The sequence below is a fragment of the Rattus norvegicus genome, chromosome 5 (genome assembly GCF_021556685.1).
Source record: "Rattus norvegicus strain SHRSP/BbbUtx chromosome 5, alternate assembly SHRSP_T2T, whole genome shotgun sequence".
Taxonomy (NCBI): domain Eukaryota; kingdom Metazoa; phylum Chordata; class Mammalia; order Rodentia; family Muridae; genus Rattus; species Rattus norvegicus.
In genome coordinates this window covers 60,609,023-60,630,492 of record NC_141538.1, presented here as the reverse complement: position 1 = coordinate 60,630,492, position 21,470 = coordinate 60,609,023, and the positions used below count along the sequence as shown (strand labels likewise).

The 21,470-nt window shown below is 43.3% G+C and overlaps 1 protein-coding gene across 1 annotated transcript in view; it reads left to right on the top strand.

Annotated features, from left to right (window-relative positions):
* Rig1 (RNA sensor RIG-1) overlaps positions 1-21,470 on the top strand; it is a 49,549-nt gene that overhangs the window by 2,714 nt on the left and 25,365 nt on the right. The window contains 8 exon segments of the mRNA NM_001395071.1: positions 10,415-10,596; positions 11,528-11,675; positions 13,043-13,165; positions 14,756-14,863; positions 15,237-15,390; positions 16,661-16,919; positions 18,705-18,867; positions 20,298-20,402. Of these exon segments, the coding sequence (NP_001382000.1) occupies positions 10,415-10,596; positions 11,528-11,675; positions 13,043-13,165; positions 14,756-14,863; positions 15,237-15,390; positions 16,661-16,919; positions 18,705-18,867; positions 20,298-20,402 (1,242 nt within the window).

The window sequence follows — 21,470 nt, the reverse complement described above, 5'->3', positions numbered from 1 at the left end:
TACCTAGCTGAATTGTAGTCATGCATTATTTAAATTTGATAGCAGAAACTATAATAGTTATAAAGTTCCACGTGAGTCAAACTAAACATATAGATAAGGAAACTAATGCCACGTGACTATTTAGACAAAAACCAAAGGAGTGATACGTTAAACAGTATATTCTGGTGAAGGGACAGAGGGGTGGAAAACAGAAGGTGTACACAGTACTGGAATAGTCTAATTCTTTAGGGTTTATGTTTGTCTGGTTTTTGTATTTATGAGACGGTGTCTCTCTGTATAGACCAGGCTGTCCTTGAACTCAAAGATCTGCAGGTGCCGGTATTAAAGGCATTCAACAGCACCACAGCCTGGGAGATTCTAATTCTTAAAGGAAGAGCTGACTCACACTGGACTCTAACTGTGTTGTGTGTTCTTTGGTCTCTGAGGTCCATAGCGTGTGGAGTCAGTTTTATGTAGCTGAATGACATCATAGACATGTCAACTTCCTCTTCTCTGTATGTGAGAAAAGGAAGGCCCGGGAGATGCTTTGTTGAGGTCACACTGCTACTTCGCAGAAATGCTGGAGGTAGAACCTGGGTCTCCTGAGACTGATTCTGTGTGGGGGTGAGTTGCTACACGGACATTGGAAGGGTGGAAGTTGAACATTAATTACCCTTCAACACCCAGTCAGTTAGTTACTACTTAGTGTTAAGGCCTAGGTAAAAATTTAAGGCCTAGGTAACTGTTATCTAGACGGCCTGCCATTGTAAGGAAACTTCCTCACATGTTTCTGCTGTTACTAGGAAACCTTCTAATGCCAAGACTGATGACATAGTCTCTTATGTTCTGTGCCCTTGGATAGAAGTCAGTAGAACTGTTTTGTGTAGTTACCCACAGTAAGCCAGGACCTGAACCAACCGCCCAACAGCACTTCCTGTACCTGTGTATAAGCTTTTGTGGTGTAAGCTGCCCATAGGATAGACTCCAATATAAGAGGGACAAACTAGATGGGATATGACTTCCATTTTGAGTAGTGGTCCAGTAAAGCTTAAGTTCCCTAGGCCTCCCTGGGAACTGACATCTTACCTGGCAGAAAGAGACATGTACACGGGTAACTGACACCCTGGTTGGAAAGTTTAGACATGAATGTTAGACAAGTCCCATCCTGGTAGACAAGTTAAGACATGAATACTAGACAAGGCAAGTCCCCTGTCACAGTTGAATACCCCAGTCAATGGGAACAGGAAAAAGTGTACATCAAAGACATATTCCTAAGGAAATCCCCTATCCCTGAATCCTGATTGGTTGAATAACTTGGCACAGGTGATTTGGAGTTGGGGCTTAAAAAACCCGGTAGGACCTTAACTAGGTGTCATGGTTCAGTTCCTGAATCTGGACCGTGGCCCTGGTTGACCAGTCCTGAGGCGTATGCTCAGTAAACTCTCCTTGTCTGACCGAGATGGGTCCCTGTGGTTTGTGAGACCGTTCCTGGACCCTACGCTTAGGTGATTACATTTCTTGCCTCTCTGTCACTCCAGCTTACTCACTGGTGAAGGAAGACAAGACTTTTCTTCAGAGTTACAAACAGTGAGCGAGGAAATGTGAAAACGTAGGCCCAGTGTATGCAAGGAACACTAAAGAAAAGAAAGCCACCGGGCTCCTCTTTTTGAAGTGGACTGTTTAACCGACAAAGAAAATTTGTCAGCTGGCTGTGGAGGAGCACACCTTTAATCCCAGCTCCAGGGAGGCAGAGGCAGGCAGATCACTGTGAGTTCCACCAGTCATGGCTGGCCTCTCCACTACAAGATAGAGCTATCACATTCGTACACACGTGTATTGAGTTAACACGATATTGTTAGAGCAAACACACTGCCTTTCTCGGGTGCTGCTCTCCCTCGGGAAGCCACACATTGTCAGTGTGATGGCAGCAGTTGTATAAAACACAAATGCCTTTTTTTTTTAAAATTAGGTGAAAGGGTTTAATGCCATTTATTATAAAACTTGGTTCTCTGCTATTTCCAGGATTAGTAGTTGACTTACTGTCTCTATTTCCTGCCTCATGGACCATCATTGTGACATATCATCTAGTTTGCGTCTCAGTGATACATGCTTATCTTACCAGTTTATTTAGTGTTAAAGGTTGTGTGTGTGTGTGTGTGTGTGTGTGTGTGTGTGTGTCTGTATCTGTGTGTGTCTGTGTCTGACAGTGCGCATGCGTTTGTGAGACCAGGCATTCCCCTGGAGCTGGACTTACTGGCAGTTGAGTCTCTGATGCGAGTGCTGGGATCTGACCCGTCTTCTGCAGGAACACTATACTTCACTTGCTAAGCCACCGCCTCAGCCCTTACCTAACCGCTTCAAATGACCCAGCAGGGGATAAAGAGAAAAGTACAAACAGTTGAAGGAATTAAAAATGGAAATAGAAGCAATCAAGAAAGAACACATGGAAACAACCCTGGATATAGAAAACCAAAAGAAGAGACAAGGAGCTGTAGATACAAGCCTCACCAACAGAATACAAGAGATGGAAGAGAGAATCTCAGGAGCAGAAGATTCCATAGAAATCATTGTCTCAACTGTCAAAGATAATGTAAAGCGGAAAAAGCTACTGGCCCAAAACATACAGGAAATCCAGGACTCAATGAGAAGATCAAACCTAAGGATAATAGGTATAGAAGAGAGTGAAGACTCCCAGCTCAAAGGACCAGTAAATATCTTCAACAAAATCATAGAAGAAAACTTCCCTAACCTAAAAAAAGAGATACCCATAGACATACAAGAAGCCTACAGAACTCCAAATAGATTGGACCAGAAAAGAAACACCTCCCGTCACATAATTGTCAAAACACCAAACGCACAAAATAAAGAAAGAATATTAAAAGCAGTAAGGGAAAAAGGTCAAGTAACATATAAAGGCAGACCTATCAGAATCACACCAGACTTCTCGCCAGAAACTATGAAGGCCAGAAGATCCTGGACTGATGTCATACAGACCCTAAGAGAACACAAATGCCAGCCCAGGTTACTGTATCCAGCAAAACTCTCAATTAACATTGATGGAGAAACCAAGATATTTCATGACAAAACCAAATTTACACAATATCTTTCTACAAATCCAGCACTACAAAGGATAATAAATGGTAAAGCCCAACATAAGGAAGCAAGCTATAATCTAGAAGAAGCAAGAAACTAATCGTCTTGGCAACAAAACAAAGAGAATGAAAGCACACAAACATAACCTCACTTCCAAATATGAATATAACGGGAAGCAATAATTACTATTCCTTAATATCTCTCAATATCAATGGCCTCAACTCCCCAATAAAAAGACATAGATTAACAAACTGGATATGCAACGAGGACCCTGCATTCTGCTGCCTACAGGAAACACACCTCAGAGACAAAGACAGACACTACCTCAGAGTGAAAGGCTGGAAAACAACTTTCCAAGCAAATGGTCAGAAGAAGCAAGCTGGAGTAGCCATTCTAATATCAAATAAAATCAATTTCCAACTAAAAGTCATCAAAAAAGATAAGGAAGGACACTTCATATTCATCAAAGGAAAAATCCACCAAGATGAACTCTCAATCCTAAATATCTATGCCCCAAATACAAGGGCACCTACATACGTAAAAGAAACCTTACTAAAGCTCAAAACACACATTGCACCTCACACAATAATAGTGGGAGATTTCAACACCCCACTCTCATCAATGGACAGATCATGGAAACAGAAATTAAACAGTGATGTCGACAGACTAAGAGAAGTCATGAGCCAAATGGACTTAACGGATATTTATAGAACATTCTATCCTAAAGCAAAAGGATATACCTTCTTCTCAGCTCCTCATGGTACTTTCTCCAAAATTGACCATATAATTGGTCAAAAAACGGGCCTCAACAGGTACAGAAAGATAGAAATAATCCCATGCGTGCTATCGGACCACCACGGCCTAAAACTGGTCTTCAATAACAATAAGGGAAGAATGCCCACATATACGTGGAAATTGAACAATGCTCTACTCAATGATAACCTGGTCAAGGAAGAAATAAAGAAAGAAATTAAAAACTTTTTAGAATTTAATGAAAATGAAGGTACAACATACCCAAACTTATGGGACACAATGAAAGCTATGCTAAGAGGAAAACTCATAGCGCTGAGTGCCTGCAGAAAGAAACAGGAAAGAGCATATGTCAGCAGCTTGACAGCACACCTAAAAGCTCTAGAACAAAAAGAAGCAAATACACCCAGGAGGAGTAAAAGGCAGGAAATAATCAAACTCAGAGCTGAAATCAACCAAGTAGAAACAAAAAGGACCATAGAAAGAATCAACAGAACCAAAAGTTGGTTCTTTGAGAAAATCAACAAGATAGATAAACCCTTAGCCAGACTAACGAGAGGACACAGAGAGTGCGTCCAAATTAACAAAATCAGAAATGAAAAGGGAGACATAACTACAGATTCAGAGGAAATTCAAAAAATCATCAGATCTTACTATAAAAACCTATATTCAACAAAACTTGAAAATCTTCAGGAAATGGACAATTTCCTAGACAGATACCAGGTATCGAAGTTAAATCAGGAACAGATAAACCAGTTAAACAACCCCATAACTCCTAAGGAAATAGAAGCAGTCATTAAAGATCTCCCAACCAAAAAGAGCCCAGGTCCAGTGCAGAATTCTATCAAACCTTCATAGAAGACCTCATACCAATATTATCCAAACTATTCCACAAAATTGAAACAGATGGAGCCCTACCGAATTCCTTCTATGAAGCCACAATTACTCTTATACCTAAACCACACAAAGACCCAACAAAGAAAGAGAACTTCAGACCAATTTCCCTTATGAATATCGACGCAAAAATACTCAATAAAATTCTGGCAAACCGAATTCAAGAGCACATCAAAACAATCATCCACCATGATCAAGTAGGCTTCATCCCAGGCATGCAGGGATGGTTTAATATACGGAAAACCATCAACGTGATCCATTATATAAACAAACTGAAAGAACAGAACCACATGATCATTTCATTAGATGCTGAGAAAGCATTTGACAAAATTCAACACCCCTTCATGATAAAAGTCCTGGAAAGAATAGGAATTCAAGGCCCATACCTAAACATAGTAAAAGCCATATACAGCAAACCAATTGCTAACATTAAACTAAATGGAGAGAAACTTGAAGCAATCCCACTAAAATCAGGGACTAGACAAGGCTGCCCACTCTCTCCCTACTTATTCAATATAGTTCTTGAAGTTCTAGCCAGAGCAATCAGACAACAAAAGGAGATCAAGGGGATACAGATTGGAAAAGAAGAGGTCAAAATGTCACTATTTGCAGATGACATGATAGTATATTTAAGTGATCCCAAAAGTTCCACCAGAGAACTACTAAAGCTGATAAACAACTTCAGCAAAGTGGCTGGGTATAAAATTAACTCAAATAAATCAGTTGCCTTCCTCTATACAAAAGAGAAACAAGCCGAGAAAGAAATTAGGGAAACGACACCCTTCATAATAGACACAAATAATATAAAGTACCTCGGTGTGACTTTAACCAAGCAAGTAAAAGATCTGTACAATAAGAACTTCAGGACACTGAGGAAAGAAATTGAAGAAGACCTCAGAAGATGGAAAGATCTCCCATGCTCATGGATTGGCAGGATTAATATAGTAAAAATGGCCATTTTACCAAAAGCAATCTACAGATTCAATGCAATCCCCATCAAAATACCAATCCAATTCTTCAAAGAGTTAGACAGAACAATTTGCAAATTCATCTGGAATAACAAAAAACCCAGGATAGCTAAAGCTATCCTCAACAATAAAAGGACTTCAGGGGGAATCACTATCCCTGAACTCAAGCAGTATTACAGAGCAATAGTGATAAAAACTGTATGGTATTGGTACAGAGACAGACAGATAGACCAATGGAATAGAATTGAAGACCCAGAAATGAACCCACACACCTATGGTCACTTGATTTTTGACAAAGGAGCCAAAACCATCCAATGGAAAAAAGATAGCATTTTCAGCAAATGGTGCTGGTTCAACTGGAGGGCAACATGTAGAAGAATGCAGATCGATCCATCCTTATCACCCTGTACAAAGCTTAAGTCCAAGTGGATCAAGGACCTCCACATCAAACCAGACACACTCAAACAAATAGAAGAAAAACTAGGGAAGCATCTGGAACACATGGGCACTGGAAAAAATTTCCTGAACAAAACACCAATGGCTTATGCTCTAAGATCAAGAATCGACAAATGGGATCTCATAAAACTGCAAAGCTTCTGTAAGGCAAAGGACACTGTGGTTAGGACAAAACGGCAACCAACAGATTGGGAAAAGATCTTTACCAATCCTACAACAGATAGAGGCCTTATATCCAAAATATACAAAGAACTCAAGAAGTTAGCCCGCAGGGAAACAAATAACCCTATCAAAAAATGGGGTTCAGAGCTAAACAAAGAATTCACAGCTGAGGAATGCCGAATGGCTGATAAACACCTAAAGAAATGTTCAACATCTTTAGTCATAAGGGAAATGCAAATCAAAACAATCCTGAGATTTCACCTCACACCAGTGAGAATGGCTAAGATCAAAAACTCAGGTGACAGCAGATGCTGGCGAGGATGTGGAGAAAGAGGAACACTCCTCCATTGTTGGTGGGATTGCAGACTGGTAAAACCATTCTGGAAATCAGTCTGGAGGTTCCTCAGAAAATTGGACATTGAACTGCCTGAGGATCCAGCTATACCTCTCTTGGGCATATACCCAAAAGATGCCTCAACATATAAAAGAGACACGTGCTCCACTATGTTCATCGCAGCCTTATTTATAATAGCCAGAAACTGGAAAGAACCCAGATGCCCTTCAACAGAGGAATGGATACAGAAAATGTGGTACATCTACACAATGGAATATTACTCAGCTATCAAAAACAACGAGTTTATGAAATTCGTAGGCAAATGGTTGGAACTGGAAAATATCATCCTGAGTGAGCTAACCCAATCACAGAAAGACATACATGGTATGCACTCATTGATAAGTGGCTATTAGCCCAAATGCTTGAATTACCCTAGATCCCTAGAACAAACGAAACTCAAGACGGATGATCAAAATGTGAATGCTTCACTCCTTCTTTAAATGAGGAAAAACTGGGTTCGGTCCCCAGCTCCGAAAAAAAGAACCAAAAAAAAAAAAAAAAAAAAAAAAAGAAACCTTAAATGAGGAAAAAGAATACCCTTGGCAGGGAAGGGAGAGGCAAAGATTAAAACAGAGACTGAAGGAACACCCATTCAGAGCCTGCCCCACATGTGGCCCATACATATACAGCCACCCAATTAGACAAGATGGATGAAGCAAAGAAGTGCAGACCGACAGGAGCCGGATGTAGATCGCTCCTGAGAGACACAGCCAGAATACAACAAATACAGAGGTGAATGCCAGCAGCAAACCACTGAACTGAGAATAGGTCCCCCGTTGAAGGAATCAGAGAAAGAACTGGAAGAGCTTGAAGGGGCTCGAGACCCCAAAAGTACAACAATGTCAAGCAACCAGAGCTTCCAGGGACTAAGCCACTACCTAAAGACTATACATGGACTGACCCTGGACTCTGACCCCATAGGTAGCAATGAATATCCTAGTAAGAGCACCAGTGGAAGGGGAAGCCCTGGGTCCTGCTAAGACTGAACCCCCAGTGAACTAGACTATGGGGGGAGGGCGGCAATGGGGGGAGGGTTGGGAGGGGAACACCCCTAAGGAAGGGGAGGGGGGAGGGGGATGTTTGCCCGGAAACCGGGAAAGGGAATAACACTTGAAATGTATATAAGAAATACTCAAGTTAATAAAAAAAAAAAAGAGAAAAGTAAACCCAGCTTTTGCTTATTTCCCTCATCTCTTACTAGCCCCATCGGAGAAGCAGTTGTTTTCCTTGGGGGTAGGGGGAAGGCTCTAACTAACCTGAGTATTATATTTAAGACCTTGTCTCCCAAGTAAAAGTGGCACAGCTAACTTTCACTGTGAAGTTACATGAGGTTTACTAGGAAAAGTCTCAAGTTTAGGCAAGAAAGGGATTTTTAAAATGTCTGTCTTGGAGCATAAGTGGTGGAATACACTTCTCTTTGCAGATGGGGTGCTTTGTGTGCACAACCCTAAGAGTTTCGTAAAGCAATGGTTCACACTAATTAATTCAGAAAAGGCTCAGCATATAAAATCGGTATCTTCTAGATAGGTTGCCAGTTTAAGTATTAACGAATAATGCAAAAAGATTTTAATAAAGTGATTCCTTTTATAACAGCACTGAGAACTTTAAATAAAGTTAGGGATAAGCCCAGCTAAGCAGGGGAAAGACCTGTGACCTGAAAACCATAAACTACTTCTGAAAGGAACCTTAGGGACGCAGACATGAATGACACCTTACACTCCTATGTTGGAAGCTGGACCCACCGCTCAGATGTAAATGTTTGCGTTGCTGAGTTGGCTCAGCCGTTAAGAGCATTGTCAAACGGTGGTGGGAGGGCTGTTTATTAAACAGGAATAGGACATTTTACTCTGAAACTCATATGCAATCTCAGTATTGCATGGCCAAAGTACATGGCCAAAGTATTGAAAAGAAAAACACTTGGAAACCTTGGGGAACTTATACTTCCCGGTTTCAAAACATGTCACAGAGCTACAGTAATCAAAACAGTACGGGACAGTCATAAAGCCAGATAAATAGACCACTAGCCCAGAAGTAAACTCTGAGGGATGTGGCCAAAGGTTCTTCAACAGGAGTACCATGACCACCCAAAAGGGGGAAAACCAGCCTCTTCAATATGAAAATACATTGGGGTAAGTGGTTATACATACAGGAATGAGTTAGGCATTAGGCATAACTGTGTGCTGTGGTTTAAATTTGAAATGTCCCCATCGAACTGATGTTTTGAGTGGTCTCCAGCTTGTGGATTTTTAGGAGGCAGAGCCTAAGACTAGCTGCAGTAATAATACATGGATATGTTCATGTGTATGTGCATGCTTGTGCACACAGGTTTGAGGGTATTTCTGTGCAGCCCAGATGTTGACATAAGTGTCTTCCTCAGGAGCTTGCCACCTTATGTTTTGGGGAATGGATCTCTCTTTGGACCCGGAATTTACCCTTTTTGGCTAGACTGGCTGGGATTCTAGGGTCTCACTGCTATGCCTGCTTTTGCATGAGAGCTGGGGGTAGGAACTCAGGTCCTCAGGCCTGTGTGGTGAGCACTTTACCCACTAAGCTACCTTCCTGGTCCTGGTGCTACTTTGATTGGTTTGGGTTTTGGGTACATAGGGGAGAAAACCATTGTCTTCTCAAGCTCCTGAATGAAGTAACTGTGGGTCTTAGAGGCAGACAGCCTGGTGATTCTGTCCAAGAACCCTAGAGTCAGGTGCTCTTGGGTTCTTTCTGGTGGAAGTCATTTTCCTTCTTCACTTGACCGTTGACTTAATCTTTTCTTGGAATGGTGTGAAGGGCAGGATGTAAGATTCTTATTTCCTCTTGTCTTCTTTACCGTTTCCAGCTGAGAGGCTAAACAGGATGGGTTTGACTAATTTAAAAGTAAATCAAGGGGCCCAAGGAGATGGTTCTGCCTTTGAGAGCACTGGCTGCTCTTGCAAAGGACCCAGGTTTGGTTCCCAGCACCCACATGGTGGCTCACAATCATCTGTAACTTCAGTTCCCGGAATCTGACTCTCGTCTGTTCTCCTAAGGCACCAGACACACTCGTGGTACACAGACACACAGAAAATAAAATAAAAATAAATATTAAAAAAATAAATTGTGGGTTGATGCATGGAGTGCATGGAGGGGCATTTTAAAGATGTTATTCTAAGGGCAAATGCAAGGCTTCATATCGGTCCTTCGGACTTTACCCTGAAGGATAATGACTTTTAGGAGACCTAAACTGTTGGGTACCAAAAATGAATATTACTTCCATTTTTGAAAATCATGAATAGCTGTATTCGCTGACTTTAACTACTGTGAGTTAATGCTTGAAGAAATAAAAGGCAGAAAAATGAGAGCCAAGTGGATCTGTGGCTTCCCCACCCATGTGTCATAAGGCAGGGCATCCTGGGGGGAGCATGTGTGGAAGAACGAGGCACTTTCTGGTGGCAAAGGCTGTGCCAGGGGGCTACGGTTCTCAGTCAGTCCTTCTGTAGGAACTCAGTGTGCTGCCACTGATGACGTCAGGACCCGCATGGTGTGGTCACCTCCAAAGGCCGCCACCAGCTAGCGTCCAAGCTTGCTCCCCAGACTGTCCGTCGTCCAGTGACTGAGGCCGTGTTTGCAGATGGTTTTGAGTTCCCTTACCATGTATTCAAATAGAATTCCTGTGATTTTGATGTGAAAGCGTTTTTATCTTGGGCTCGCTTTAAGAAATCCCCATTTTTTTCTTTCTTTCCAGGTTACTGTGGACTTTATGAAGCCATCGAAACTTGGGACTTTCAAAAACTTGAAAAGTTAGAGGAACACAGATTACTTTTAAGACGTTTAGAGCCGGAATTTAAGGCCACAGTTAGCCCGACAGATATCCTTTCTGAAATATCTGAATGTTTGATTAATCAGGAATGTGAAGAAATCAGACAGGTAAGCCAGTACAGGTACTAAGTTTAAAGAAAAATGCTGACACATTGGAAATGCCCCGTTTTCTGTCGTGCTTTAGGCCCAAGGATAATCGAAACCCATAAAAGCTCTCATCTAGAAGACATAATGACTAGAATAGAATTTTTAAAGTGAATGGGGTAATTTTCTGTGCAAGACTATTGGAAAATTGACCTATTTGCAGTTCAAGTTGCCCCCTTACCTTTTCTTTGAATAGTGTTTTATGCACATGCAAATCACGTCAAGCAGGGCAACAAATGAAAAGAAAAATATGCCAGGCTCTGGCGTGTAGCTACATTTATTACAGTCTCTCAGTCCCTTAACTAGTGTTCGGCAATCCATTTAGCTTCTCTAAGAAGCTAATGGAAGAAAAATGTACCTTATTAGCATGCTCTTAGGGTGAAACGAGACGGTGCGCACTAAGTATATCTGCCAGTTTGATGCATAGCAATATATACACCATGCATTTTAGTGATCATTAGAAATAAAAATCATAGAATACCTGCTTTGAAAAAAACCAAACCAAACTGCTGCTGTGTTGTTAGGCGTTTCCAAATGGCTCTGTATGCTGAGATATCCTTAGGGTGAACGGGTCGGTCGTTGTCTGGGTTAACTTTTTACCCTGGGATTGCCAGAGGCAATGGATGTAAGGATTCAGAAGATAACATTTGCCTTGACATATTGATAGCCCGTTATAAAGGACAAAGGTGAAGGGAAGAATAGTTTAAAAGCTAGTGCTGGGTAGGGCAAAAAAAAAAAAAAAAAAAAAAAAAAAAAAAAAGATGCTAAGGCCCCTCGACCAGAGCTCACAGTGATCTCTACCAAGAACTGCTTGAGTAGATGTGGTTTCTTTAGCAAAGCTTGCAAGAAGAAAGGCTGAGCTGGCCAATCAGTGTGGTGCCTTTGTCTCCCCCAGATCTGCTTCACTAAAGGGAGGATGGCGGGTGCGGAGAAGATGGTCCAATGTCTTCTCAGATCCGATAAGGAGAACTGGCCAAAGGTTTTGCAGTTTGCTTTGGAGAAAGACAACAGCAAGTTTAGTGAACTGTGGCTCGTCGATAAAGGTGGGCTGCTCTGAGAAAGAGCTCTGAACCATGCTGGGCCCCACAGTTCTCCCCGACTTTACTTTCCATCAGAGACGCTGTTCACTTCACATACCTCAAGCCGTGGCCCTAGGACACAAGCGGTGGGAAGACACAAGCTGGGTCCTGGGAGGAAGGGAGCTACAAGTCATGGAATTAACCCACCCAGGTCAAAGAATTTGGAGAAGGAAGAATAAAGGCTTCCTGCCGAGATTTATAAGAGTTCTAGACCTAAAGGTTCGAACTGCGAGACTTATCTCCCTGTCAGAGTAGAGGCCGAGCGCTGGGAGTGATAGCTGTTGACTGGTTCTCTTGTCCAGAAGCCATCAGGAACTGAACAGAGCAAGGCGTAAACAGAGATTTGCTGTGATTAAGCCAACCTTATTTGGCTTCCGGAAAGTCATTAAACCAGACCTTGATAAATACCCGAGTTTCTAGGTTCAGTTCTCACCTAGAACATCAGTCATTCCAGAAACTGTCTATGTCATTGGTCAGAGATGAAATCGTGAGTGTCCCTTTAGTGTGCTCAGGAGTGACTCTCCTGCGTCATTGTCCTGAGCTATGGAGTGGGGAGGGACTCCGATTATGCACTGCTAATAGCTGCACGTTCTACACTTGGAGTCTCGTAGTTCTAGGCGACACTGGAATTCAAACACCCAAGTGACCTTCAAACTCAAAATGATTCTTGCTGCTGTTTTAAGCTGACAAAGTGGGGCTGGTGAGATGGCTCAGCTCCTGTCACTGAGCCTGAAGAACCGAGTTCAATGTCTAGGCCCTACATGATAGAGAGAACCAATCCCCAGACAGGGTCCTCCACCTCCGCATACTCACTGTGTCATGTGTGACACACACAATAAACAAATCCATTTCAAAAGTAAATAAAATGTTGAGAAACTGCAAAGCGGGCTGGAGAGATGGCTCAGAGGTTAAGAGCACTGACGGTTCTCCCAGAGGCCCTGAGTTCAAATCCCAGAAACCACATGGTGGCTCGCAACCATCTGCAATGAGATCTGATGCCCTCTTCTGGTGTGTCTGAGGACAGCTACAGTGTACATATATAAATATGATAAATAAATAAATCTTTAAAAAAAAAGAAGGGGTTGGGGATTTAGCTCAGTGGTAGAGCGCTTGCCTAGCAAGCGCAAGGCCCTAGGTTCGGTCCCCAGCTCCGAAAAAAAGAAAAAAAGAAAAAAGAAAGAAAGAAAGAAAGAAAAAAAGAAAGAAACTGTGAAGTCATGGTTATAAGAGCTTTTCGGGGCTTCCTCAACCAAAACCGTAATCACATAGCGTTAAGATTCTAAGCTCTTATTTGTGTTTGTTTGTTTGTTTGTTTGTTTGTCTTCACAAAGGTGTCAGAAGGGTTGACTGTAAGGCTGTTGAGGATGACGGAACAGAGATGGCCAGCATACAGATTTTCATTCAGGAAGAACCGGAGTGTCAGAATCTCAGTCAGAATCCCGGCCCTCCTTCAGGTACCCAGCATCACTTGTTCTTGTCCATGATGGTGTTTCCCCAGCACTTTGAAGCCTTTTGAAAAAAAAAATCCTTTTTAAGGATGATTGAGAAAAGAAAGAGAATTTGTGGGGCGATAGAGACTTATAATCAGAATTCTGGTTCCCGTCTTCCATAGCCTCTGCTGCTTTTATAGCCTTCTACCCTGGAGTATGTGTGTCTTTATATGTACCACCGTGCCCGTGGCATCCCAAAGCAGCTTTTCTCTCTGAAGAATATTTGTTTCTGAGCCACTTGTTCAGTCTCGTCTCAGGGTGCCAGGGCTGCCGTCCGAGAGCATGAGGTGACTGTGTGGCCGCTGTTTGCAGCCTCTGTGTGTGGGCTCACAGTAACTTCTCACACACAGGCTACTGTTCTGTTACCTGTGGTTGGACGAGGGCCCTAATGCTCCTTGAAATACACCTTTATTATAAAGAGACTAGAGGGCTAGAGAGATGGCTCAGTGGTTAAGGGCACTGACTGCTCTTCTAGAGGTCCTGAGTTCAAATCCCAGCAACCACATGGTGGCTCACAACCATCTGTAATGGGATCTGATGCCCTCTTCTGGTGTGTCTGAAGACAGTGACAGTGTACTCACATACATAGCATTAATTAAAAAAAAAAAAAAAAAAGAGAGAGAGAGACCAGAAAGTTGTAAGACATGCCCTAACAAAACATTTGTAAAAAATATATATCAGGAAGGAGATATATTAATGATGAATAGTGTTAAAAGATGTGATTTCTTAAAAACAGTATATATATGTGTACACACACACACACACACACACACCACACACACACACATCTTACAAATGATGTCAGCAAATGAATGACACAGGTTCTCATCCTAGGTATACACAGTCGATTTAAATATTTCGGACACACAGTGATCCATACATGACTTTTAAACAAAGGCGATTTTCTTCACCTAGAAAGTCTTTCTTTACAGTGGGATGGTTAGACACTCAGTTGCTTTGAGAACCTGGTGCCAACAGCTGGTTTTCTGGCTGTTTTTGAAGATCTGTTCTTACTTTGTAACAAGTGGCTATGTTCTGAATTAGGCCATTCTTGCTTTCCTTTTTCTTAGTAATGTTTCCATGATTAAGAAAGAAGTCACGGGGCTGGAGAGATGGCTCAGCATTTAAGGGCACTGACTGATCTTCCAGAGGTCATGAGTTCAATTCCTAGCAACCACATGATGGCTCATGAACATCTGTAATGGGATCTGATGCCCTCTTCTGGTGTGTCTGAAGACAGTGACAGTGTACTCATACACATAAAATAAAATAAATAAATGAATCTTTAAAAAGGAAGGAAGGAAGGAAGGGAGAGAGAGAGAGAGAGAGAGAGAGAGAGAGAGGAAGAATAATTCACTTTGGCCTTTCCCCTGCCTCCTTGCTGTTGATACTTTGTCATTGAGAGAGTAGAGTGTCCTTCAAAGGGGAAAGTGGGACAATTATTAAGAAGCAAGATCCCAAACCTCCTCAAATGGGGCATTGTTGCTAGGATCAGAACTCAGGTCCACCGAATGGCACAAACCCTTCAATAACTCTGTCCCTTCTGTATTACAGAAGCGTCTCCTAATAATTCACACAGCCCATTGAAACCAAGAAATTACCAACTGGAGCTTGCCCTGCCTGCCAAGAAAGGGAAAAATACAGTAATATGTGCTCCTACTGGTGAGTTAGTTGCTGCAACTCACAGAACCTTCTCTTTGCTTTTTCGTTTCCTTTTGGGTGCTGCAAAGCAAGGGGTTTTTCCGTATTTGCCATTGGGAGAGCTGTCCGGTCAGCAATCTCTCTGTGTTTCTCAAGGAAGCCGGAGGGAGATGAGTGCCCTCTTTTAGTTTGCTTTTGGTCCTTGCTCCTTGAACGCATGTTACTTAGGGAGAAGGTGGCGTTTTTAAGCCATGGTTTAAAGTGTCACTGTCTGTGCAGAGGAAGGATTCGTTTATTTGTATCCCAATGGTAATACAGAAGCCAAAAATAATTACCATCCTGGAAAAACAGCTAACACCGCTTATCTCTTTCTTTTTCCTTCCCTTGCTAAAAGGTTGTGGAAAAACCTTTGTGTCGCTTCTCATATGCGAACATCATCTTAAAAACTTTCCGCACGGACAGAAAGGGAAAGTGGTCTTTTTTGCTAACCAGATCCCTGTGTATGAACAGCAGGCCACTGTGTTCTCACGATATTTCGAAAGATTTGGGTATGTACTACGATCAGTCCAACCTCTTTCGTCTTTTGTTTTTATTTTAAATTTCTAGCCTCTTTGTCTGGTTTTGGGGGTTTTGTTGTAGGGTATCACGTAGCTGGGGCTGTCCTCCAACTCACTCTGTAGCTGAGGTTGGCCTAGACGAGATGATCCTTTTGCTTCTACCTTCCAGCGCATTTGGCAGGCCTCGCTGTTCTGTGTTATGATTAAAAGAAAATTACCGGGTTTGGGGATTTAGCTCAGTGGTAGAGCGCTTGCCTAGGAAGCGCAAGGCCCTGGGTTCGGTCCCCAGCTCCGGAAAAAAAAAAAAAAAGAAAGAAAATTACCCCAGACTTAACTTTTAGAAGTAGTTCCTTTGTGGAATAACATTCTTTGTTTAACTTTACCAGAAATGCTAAGCCCTCATGGATTGCTCTGACCATTAATAACTTGGTGGCCAAATTTAACATTTAGGTGATGCACTGGTCTTTTTTTTTTTTTTTTTATTTTATCTTTCTTTTATTGATGAGTATTGCAGAAAACATCACATTCCTTGTCATTTATAGAATTATTGTGAATATCATCATTATGTCTGATTTTACAGTGATTTTAGATTTTCCGTATAATTTCTCTGCACCCTCTGCTCCTCCCCCATCTCTGATCCCTTTGGTTTGCTTGGATACACAAGCGAGGTCATTTCTGTAGCTTGTGTTCAGGTTTTTTTTAGTACCTTCGTTTACCTCTGTCTTCCTGAAGACAAATGCAACAGAAGTCAATCAACTTCGCCCTGCGGTTGCCCTTACTTGTATCTATAAACTCATCTCCGATCATCAATGGCTTTCTTTTCTTTTCTTTTTTTTCCTTCCATTTTTATTAAATTGGGTATTTCTTATTTACATTTCAAATGTTATTCCCTTTCCCGGTTTCCTGTCTATCAGCCCCCTAACTCCTCCCCCTCCCCTTTTATAAGGTTGTTCCCCTCCCCATCCACCCCCCCCACGCTGGTCATTTTTAATGATTTTATACTTTATTGGCTATTACTCTTTTAAAAATCGTTTATCTTCTAATGACTTGGAACATTGTGATCATTGGATCAGTTAGTTATAACCCCTTGCATTTCCTGGTCCCTGGCTTTGCATCAGGACTGTGAGAAAGCTCGAGTGCTCCTCAGCTGTACTCTTTGGGGCTCGGGGGCGCTTCCTTAATTGCTGCTGTGACCTAGACTTCCACTTTGTCTCTTTGTTCACAACATGGTTGGTGATAAGGGATTTCTGTCACTTCCCAGGTACAATGTCGCCGGCATTTCGGGGGCAACGGCTGATAATGTGTCAGTGCAGCACATCATTGAAAACAATGACATCGTCATCCTGACACCCCAGATTCTTGTGAACAGTCTCAACAATGGAGCCATCCCCTCGCTGTCTGTCTTCACTCTGATGATATTCGACGAGTGTCATAACACCAGCAAACACCACCCGTACAACCAGATCATGTTCAGATACCTAGATCACAAACTCGGAGGGTCACCCGACCCACTGCCTCAGGTATTTCCAGTCAGGTGACTTCTAAGAAGAGCCGCAGTCTTCCAGAGTTCCACTTAGCTGCTCTTCTGTAGGAACATCTGAGCTTGCCCTCCTCGGGGTTTCAGTCTGTCAGTTACAACTCAGTGTTCAATGTCGGTTCATTCACTTGATAAGGAGTTGTCCCTTGGTGTCCAGGGTGAGTGCCCTTCACAGAGAACAAAATCCAGGCTGCTTAAGTCTCTTGTATGAGATGACATTGCATTTATATATAATCTACACACTTTCTTCCAGCATACTTTAAATCATCTCCAGATTACTAGTATTGTTGAGTCTGATGTAAATTTTTTTACAAATAGTTCTTGTACTGTATTATTTAGGGAATAAAGGTGGGGGAAATCATACATGTTCAGTACTTGTGAGGTTTTTGAAAATATTTTGGATCCATAGTTGTGTGAATTCACAGATATATAACCTCAGGATTTGGAGGGCCAACTGTATAAACCATGGGCTTCCATGGATCTTGTGCCTTGTTTAGGCTCTGGGACACCAATATAGAAGACATGGTCCTGGCTCTCGTACAGTTACGTTTGCACAGGGAGCCAGGGACATCATAGTCACTGTTTATCATGAAGTACGCTGCAGAGACAGGTAAAGGGTGTTGTCAGAACATAAGGGATAGTAACGCAAGACCTCATAGGGATGAAGGGAACTAGCAGGAATTGGCTAGGTAGATGGCTTATGGTTTCCAGTAAGAGGGTATTGTGTGTCCAGGGGCTCGGAGGAATGGATGGACCCAACATGTCCCAGAACCTTAAAACTCTACAGTATCACATGAGCGTAGTGTGAGGTGAGGAACAATAGTCAAGCTGTTTGTCATGACAGATGGCCCGGAGACATCAGGAGGGCAGATTGTCAGTGCACAAGTTGATGGCTTAGCACAGGAAACGTGTGGCACCCATCTGATGTCCTGGGTCTTTCTTGCATGGGACAGAAGGGAAGGGAGTCTTTTGTATAAATTCTCCCTTCTGTCAATCATAGGAGAAGCAGGAGCTTTGCTGAAAGTCAATGATGTAGAAGTGGAGCTGTATATAACGGGGCTGGAGAGGATGAAGAAGATTTGATGCCGGGGTAGAGAACGGATAGATGCAATAAAGAATGGCGATATTATGTCTCTCGGGGGTCCAAAAAGCTGTAAATCATGAATTATATGCAGTTCTTTTGCTCCAACAATTACTGTTTAGGAAGTGCAGGTTAAAGGACATTTAGCTATAGGACCTACAGTTTGGTGTCCTCAAGTATTGTTGAGAGTAAATAGATTTCTTACTGGCGAGCTAATCATTCAGGTGCGCAATTACCGAAGGACGTTATCTTACTGACTCTACACAGCTCTTTTTGTAGCCCAGGCTGGCCTCGAACTCATGATCCTCTTGCCTCTGCCTCCTTCAGCAAACCCTACTGGTGTGCGCCACCACAACCGGCCACAGCTCTTTGTAAATAGCCATTTTCCAACTTCACCGATTGTTGAAGGTATTTTTCCAGGCACAGAAAATGCATGCGATATGGACGTGACTGGAATGGACACGCAATTCTTTTTCATTCCCACTGAGATGTTTTTCCCCCTTAGTAAGAGACTCAGGGATAAAGAAAGGAATAGCCCCGCCTGGAAAGATTCCCTCTTGGTCCTTATGCCGATTGGGATCTGATGACAAGATTTATCAAGATCTTCAGCTTGGGGCTCGGGGGTGGCTTTGTGCTCACAAACTTCCTGGAGAAGTGGGAGAGCCAGTGTTGGCCTGCTCCTTACAGGTCATTGGGCTGACTGCTTCCGTTGGTGTTGGAGATGCTAAAACCGTGGAGGAAGCCATGCTGCACATCTGCAAACTCTGTGCCGCCCTCGATGCCTCAGTGATTGCCACAGTCAGAGACAACGTGGAAGAACTGGAGCAGGTTGTTTATAAGCCTCAGAAAAGTAAGTGGGGTTCAGCAGCACACCCCTTGGGAGTTTGTAACCCTCTGTTCCCTGCTTCAGAGACAGCGGGTGAAGTTGGATGCTGTATGTGTTTGGTAAAAGCATTTTTAACCACAGACTTCAGAAACAGTCACATTTCCTGCCTTTCTCCCCAGTCAACCTCTTCTCCCCAGTGACGCATGAGTCTCAAAGGTAACCTGAAAAGGGACAAACATCCCTGCTCTTTGTCTCTAAAGCCGTCCACAGGCTCCCGCCACAGAGTAAAGGAAGCAGTGAGGAGAGTCAAGCACTTGGATAACTTGAATAGCTAGTGGCTGTGCCAGGCCTCTGTGCTCCCCAGCCCTAGGCAGGTGCTGTGGGGTCATCTTGTTCTTGTGTGTATCTGATCATTGCTGTTGGAACGGTCCAGATCACAGTAGTTCTCATCAGAAGACCAGAACATGTTTTAAAAACGAGCTCCCCCAGCAGATGGTTGTTACTTATTAACTACCCGTGTAAGCAGGGAGGTACAGTCGTTACACATGGCTGTATCTTGGCCTGAGCACTCGCTCGCTCGCTCGCTCTGTGAGTCCAAGGCAGGGTGGGCACAGGGGAACGAGGGGCACAGCCCTGGCTCTTTCTGAAAGTCCCTCGTGGAGAGTGAGAAGAAGGTGCCTCCCCACCCATGCCAGCCCCTTAGCAACACTCAAGGATTTCTCTATAATTTCAGCCCTGGGAGCTTCATCGACTTCAAAGTCATTTTGTGTTTTGCTTTCTCCGGCTCTGCAAACCTCCATGTGCTATCCCGAGGGTGTGTCCCAGCTCTGCTTTGTGCACAGCTGCTCCTGTGCCGCCTTCCTCCTTCCCACGTTCATTTTACAGCAGCTTCCCCAGAGAGACTGAGGTGTCCTCCCCTTGCTCAGTGACGCCTTGCCCGCACCTGATCGCAGACCTCCGAAGGGCAGGTTTCACCTTTGTTTCCTTGAAGAACCAGCCTTCTGTGACGCAGGGGTAGTTCCTGTGAACTCCATGTCACTGAAACACGACATGTGACAAGCCGTTCTTTTTCTATTCAAAGTACACAAATATGAATGCTAACATCAATTGGGGGAGCTCTTGGAGGACTCGGAGGAAAATAGGGATTCAGGAAAACGTGGCTGGGGTGTGGTATTTGCAGAAACCAGAAGGCTGTCACCCCTGTCAGAGTAGAGGCACCAGGAAAGCTCGACTGAGAAGCTGGCTTAGACTAGACCTGGAGAGACATTAGATTCAGAGTGGGGCCAACAGGGAGGCGGTTTCAAGGCTTTTGACCGCCTGCTGTGATTTGGGCCACTCACCAGTGAGCTTGGAACTTGCAACTTTAGAGGACTTCACCAGGACCGAGCAGGGCTTGGAAATAGCTGCAGCTGACCTGGGCCTCCTTCAGAGTACTTACACTGCTTTGACCCTAGTTTCCAGGAAAGTGGAATCACGGGCTTCGAACACGTTTAAATGCATCATATCTCAGCTGATGAAGGAGGCAGAGAGGCTGGCGAAGAACGTCTCTGAGGAACTTGGTAAGCCTGTGCTAAGTCGTGGAGAGATAAACCTCATTTTTCTGTGTCCCTTCCATTTAGAGATGTTCATATATTGCCCATTAGTGTCTTTAGTTCAGTGGTGGGATTATACACGAGGTGGACTGATTTCTCATTCATTCACACACACTTCTTTCTCTGTATCTTCTTTATCTCTTCACGCTTTTTTTGCCGTCCTTTTTTTCTCTAGTCCTTTTTCAAAAGATTTATTTTTTCTTTGTATACGTGTTTTTGTCTGCATGTATGTGTGTGTATGATCTGTACCAGATCCCCTGGAACTGGAGTTGCAGACCGTTGTGAGCCGCCACATCTGCTGAGAATTGAACCCGTGTCCTCTGGAAGGGTAGCTGGGTCTCTGGACCACTGAGCAGCCCCCATTTCTCTACTTGTTTTTAAGACGAGGTGTCTTCCTGTGTCCCTGGCTGGTTTGAAACTTGCTATGTAAACAGGTCTGGTTTTGTACTTGCAGGAGTCCTCTTGCTTCAGCCTTCTGAGCCCCAGGGTCGCTGGCGTGGGCCGCCATACCTGGCTCAGATTTAGACTTTCTTAATCCCAGGTTACTAGGAACCTTATAAGAATTCTTTAATCCTCTCCTGCCTTTTCTCTTTTTAAATACAAAACATATCCATCTGGACATACATACCTGAAAAATACTGTCTTTAAATCATCTAAATTCACTTTCTTCTTCTTCTTCTCTCTCTTGAGACAGACTCTCTGTTTTCAGTGCAGGCTGGTCTTGAACTAGGAACTCTGCCTCCTCCTCTTCCCAAGACGTGCGTCCTCACTGGGCAGCCATTAGAGCACCATTCATCCCTTCCAAGAGCAGTGCCCCCAATGGTCTAACACCCTCTCACTGTCTCCACCACCTCCCAACCTCACCACACTGCAGACCAGCCTTCTGCCTCGTGAACATCCCGAAGACACTTAAACAGTGGCTAAGGCACAGCGCCGGGGGAGGAGTTTGGATAACGAATCCACTAAGGGCCCTAAAGTAGTAGGGTAGTGCGCATGCTCTCTCCTCTAGAGCTTTGGAAACTCTGTAAGATATAC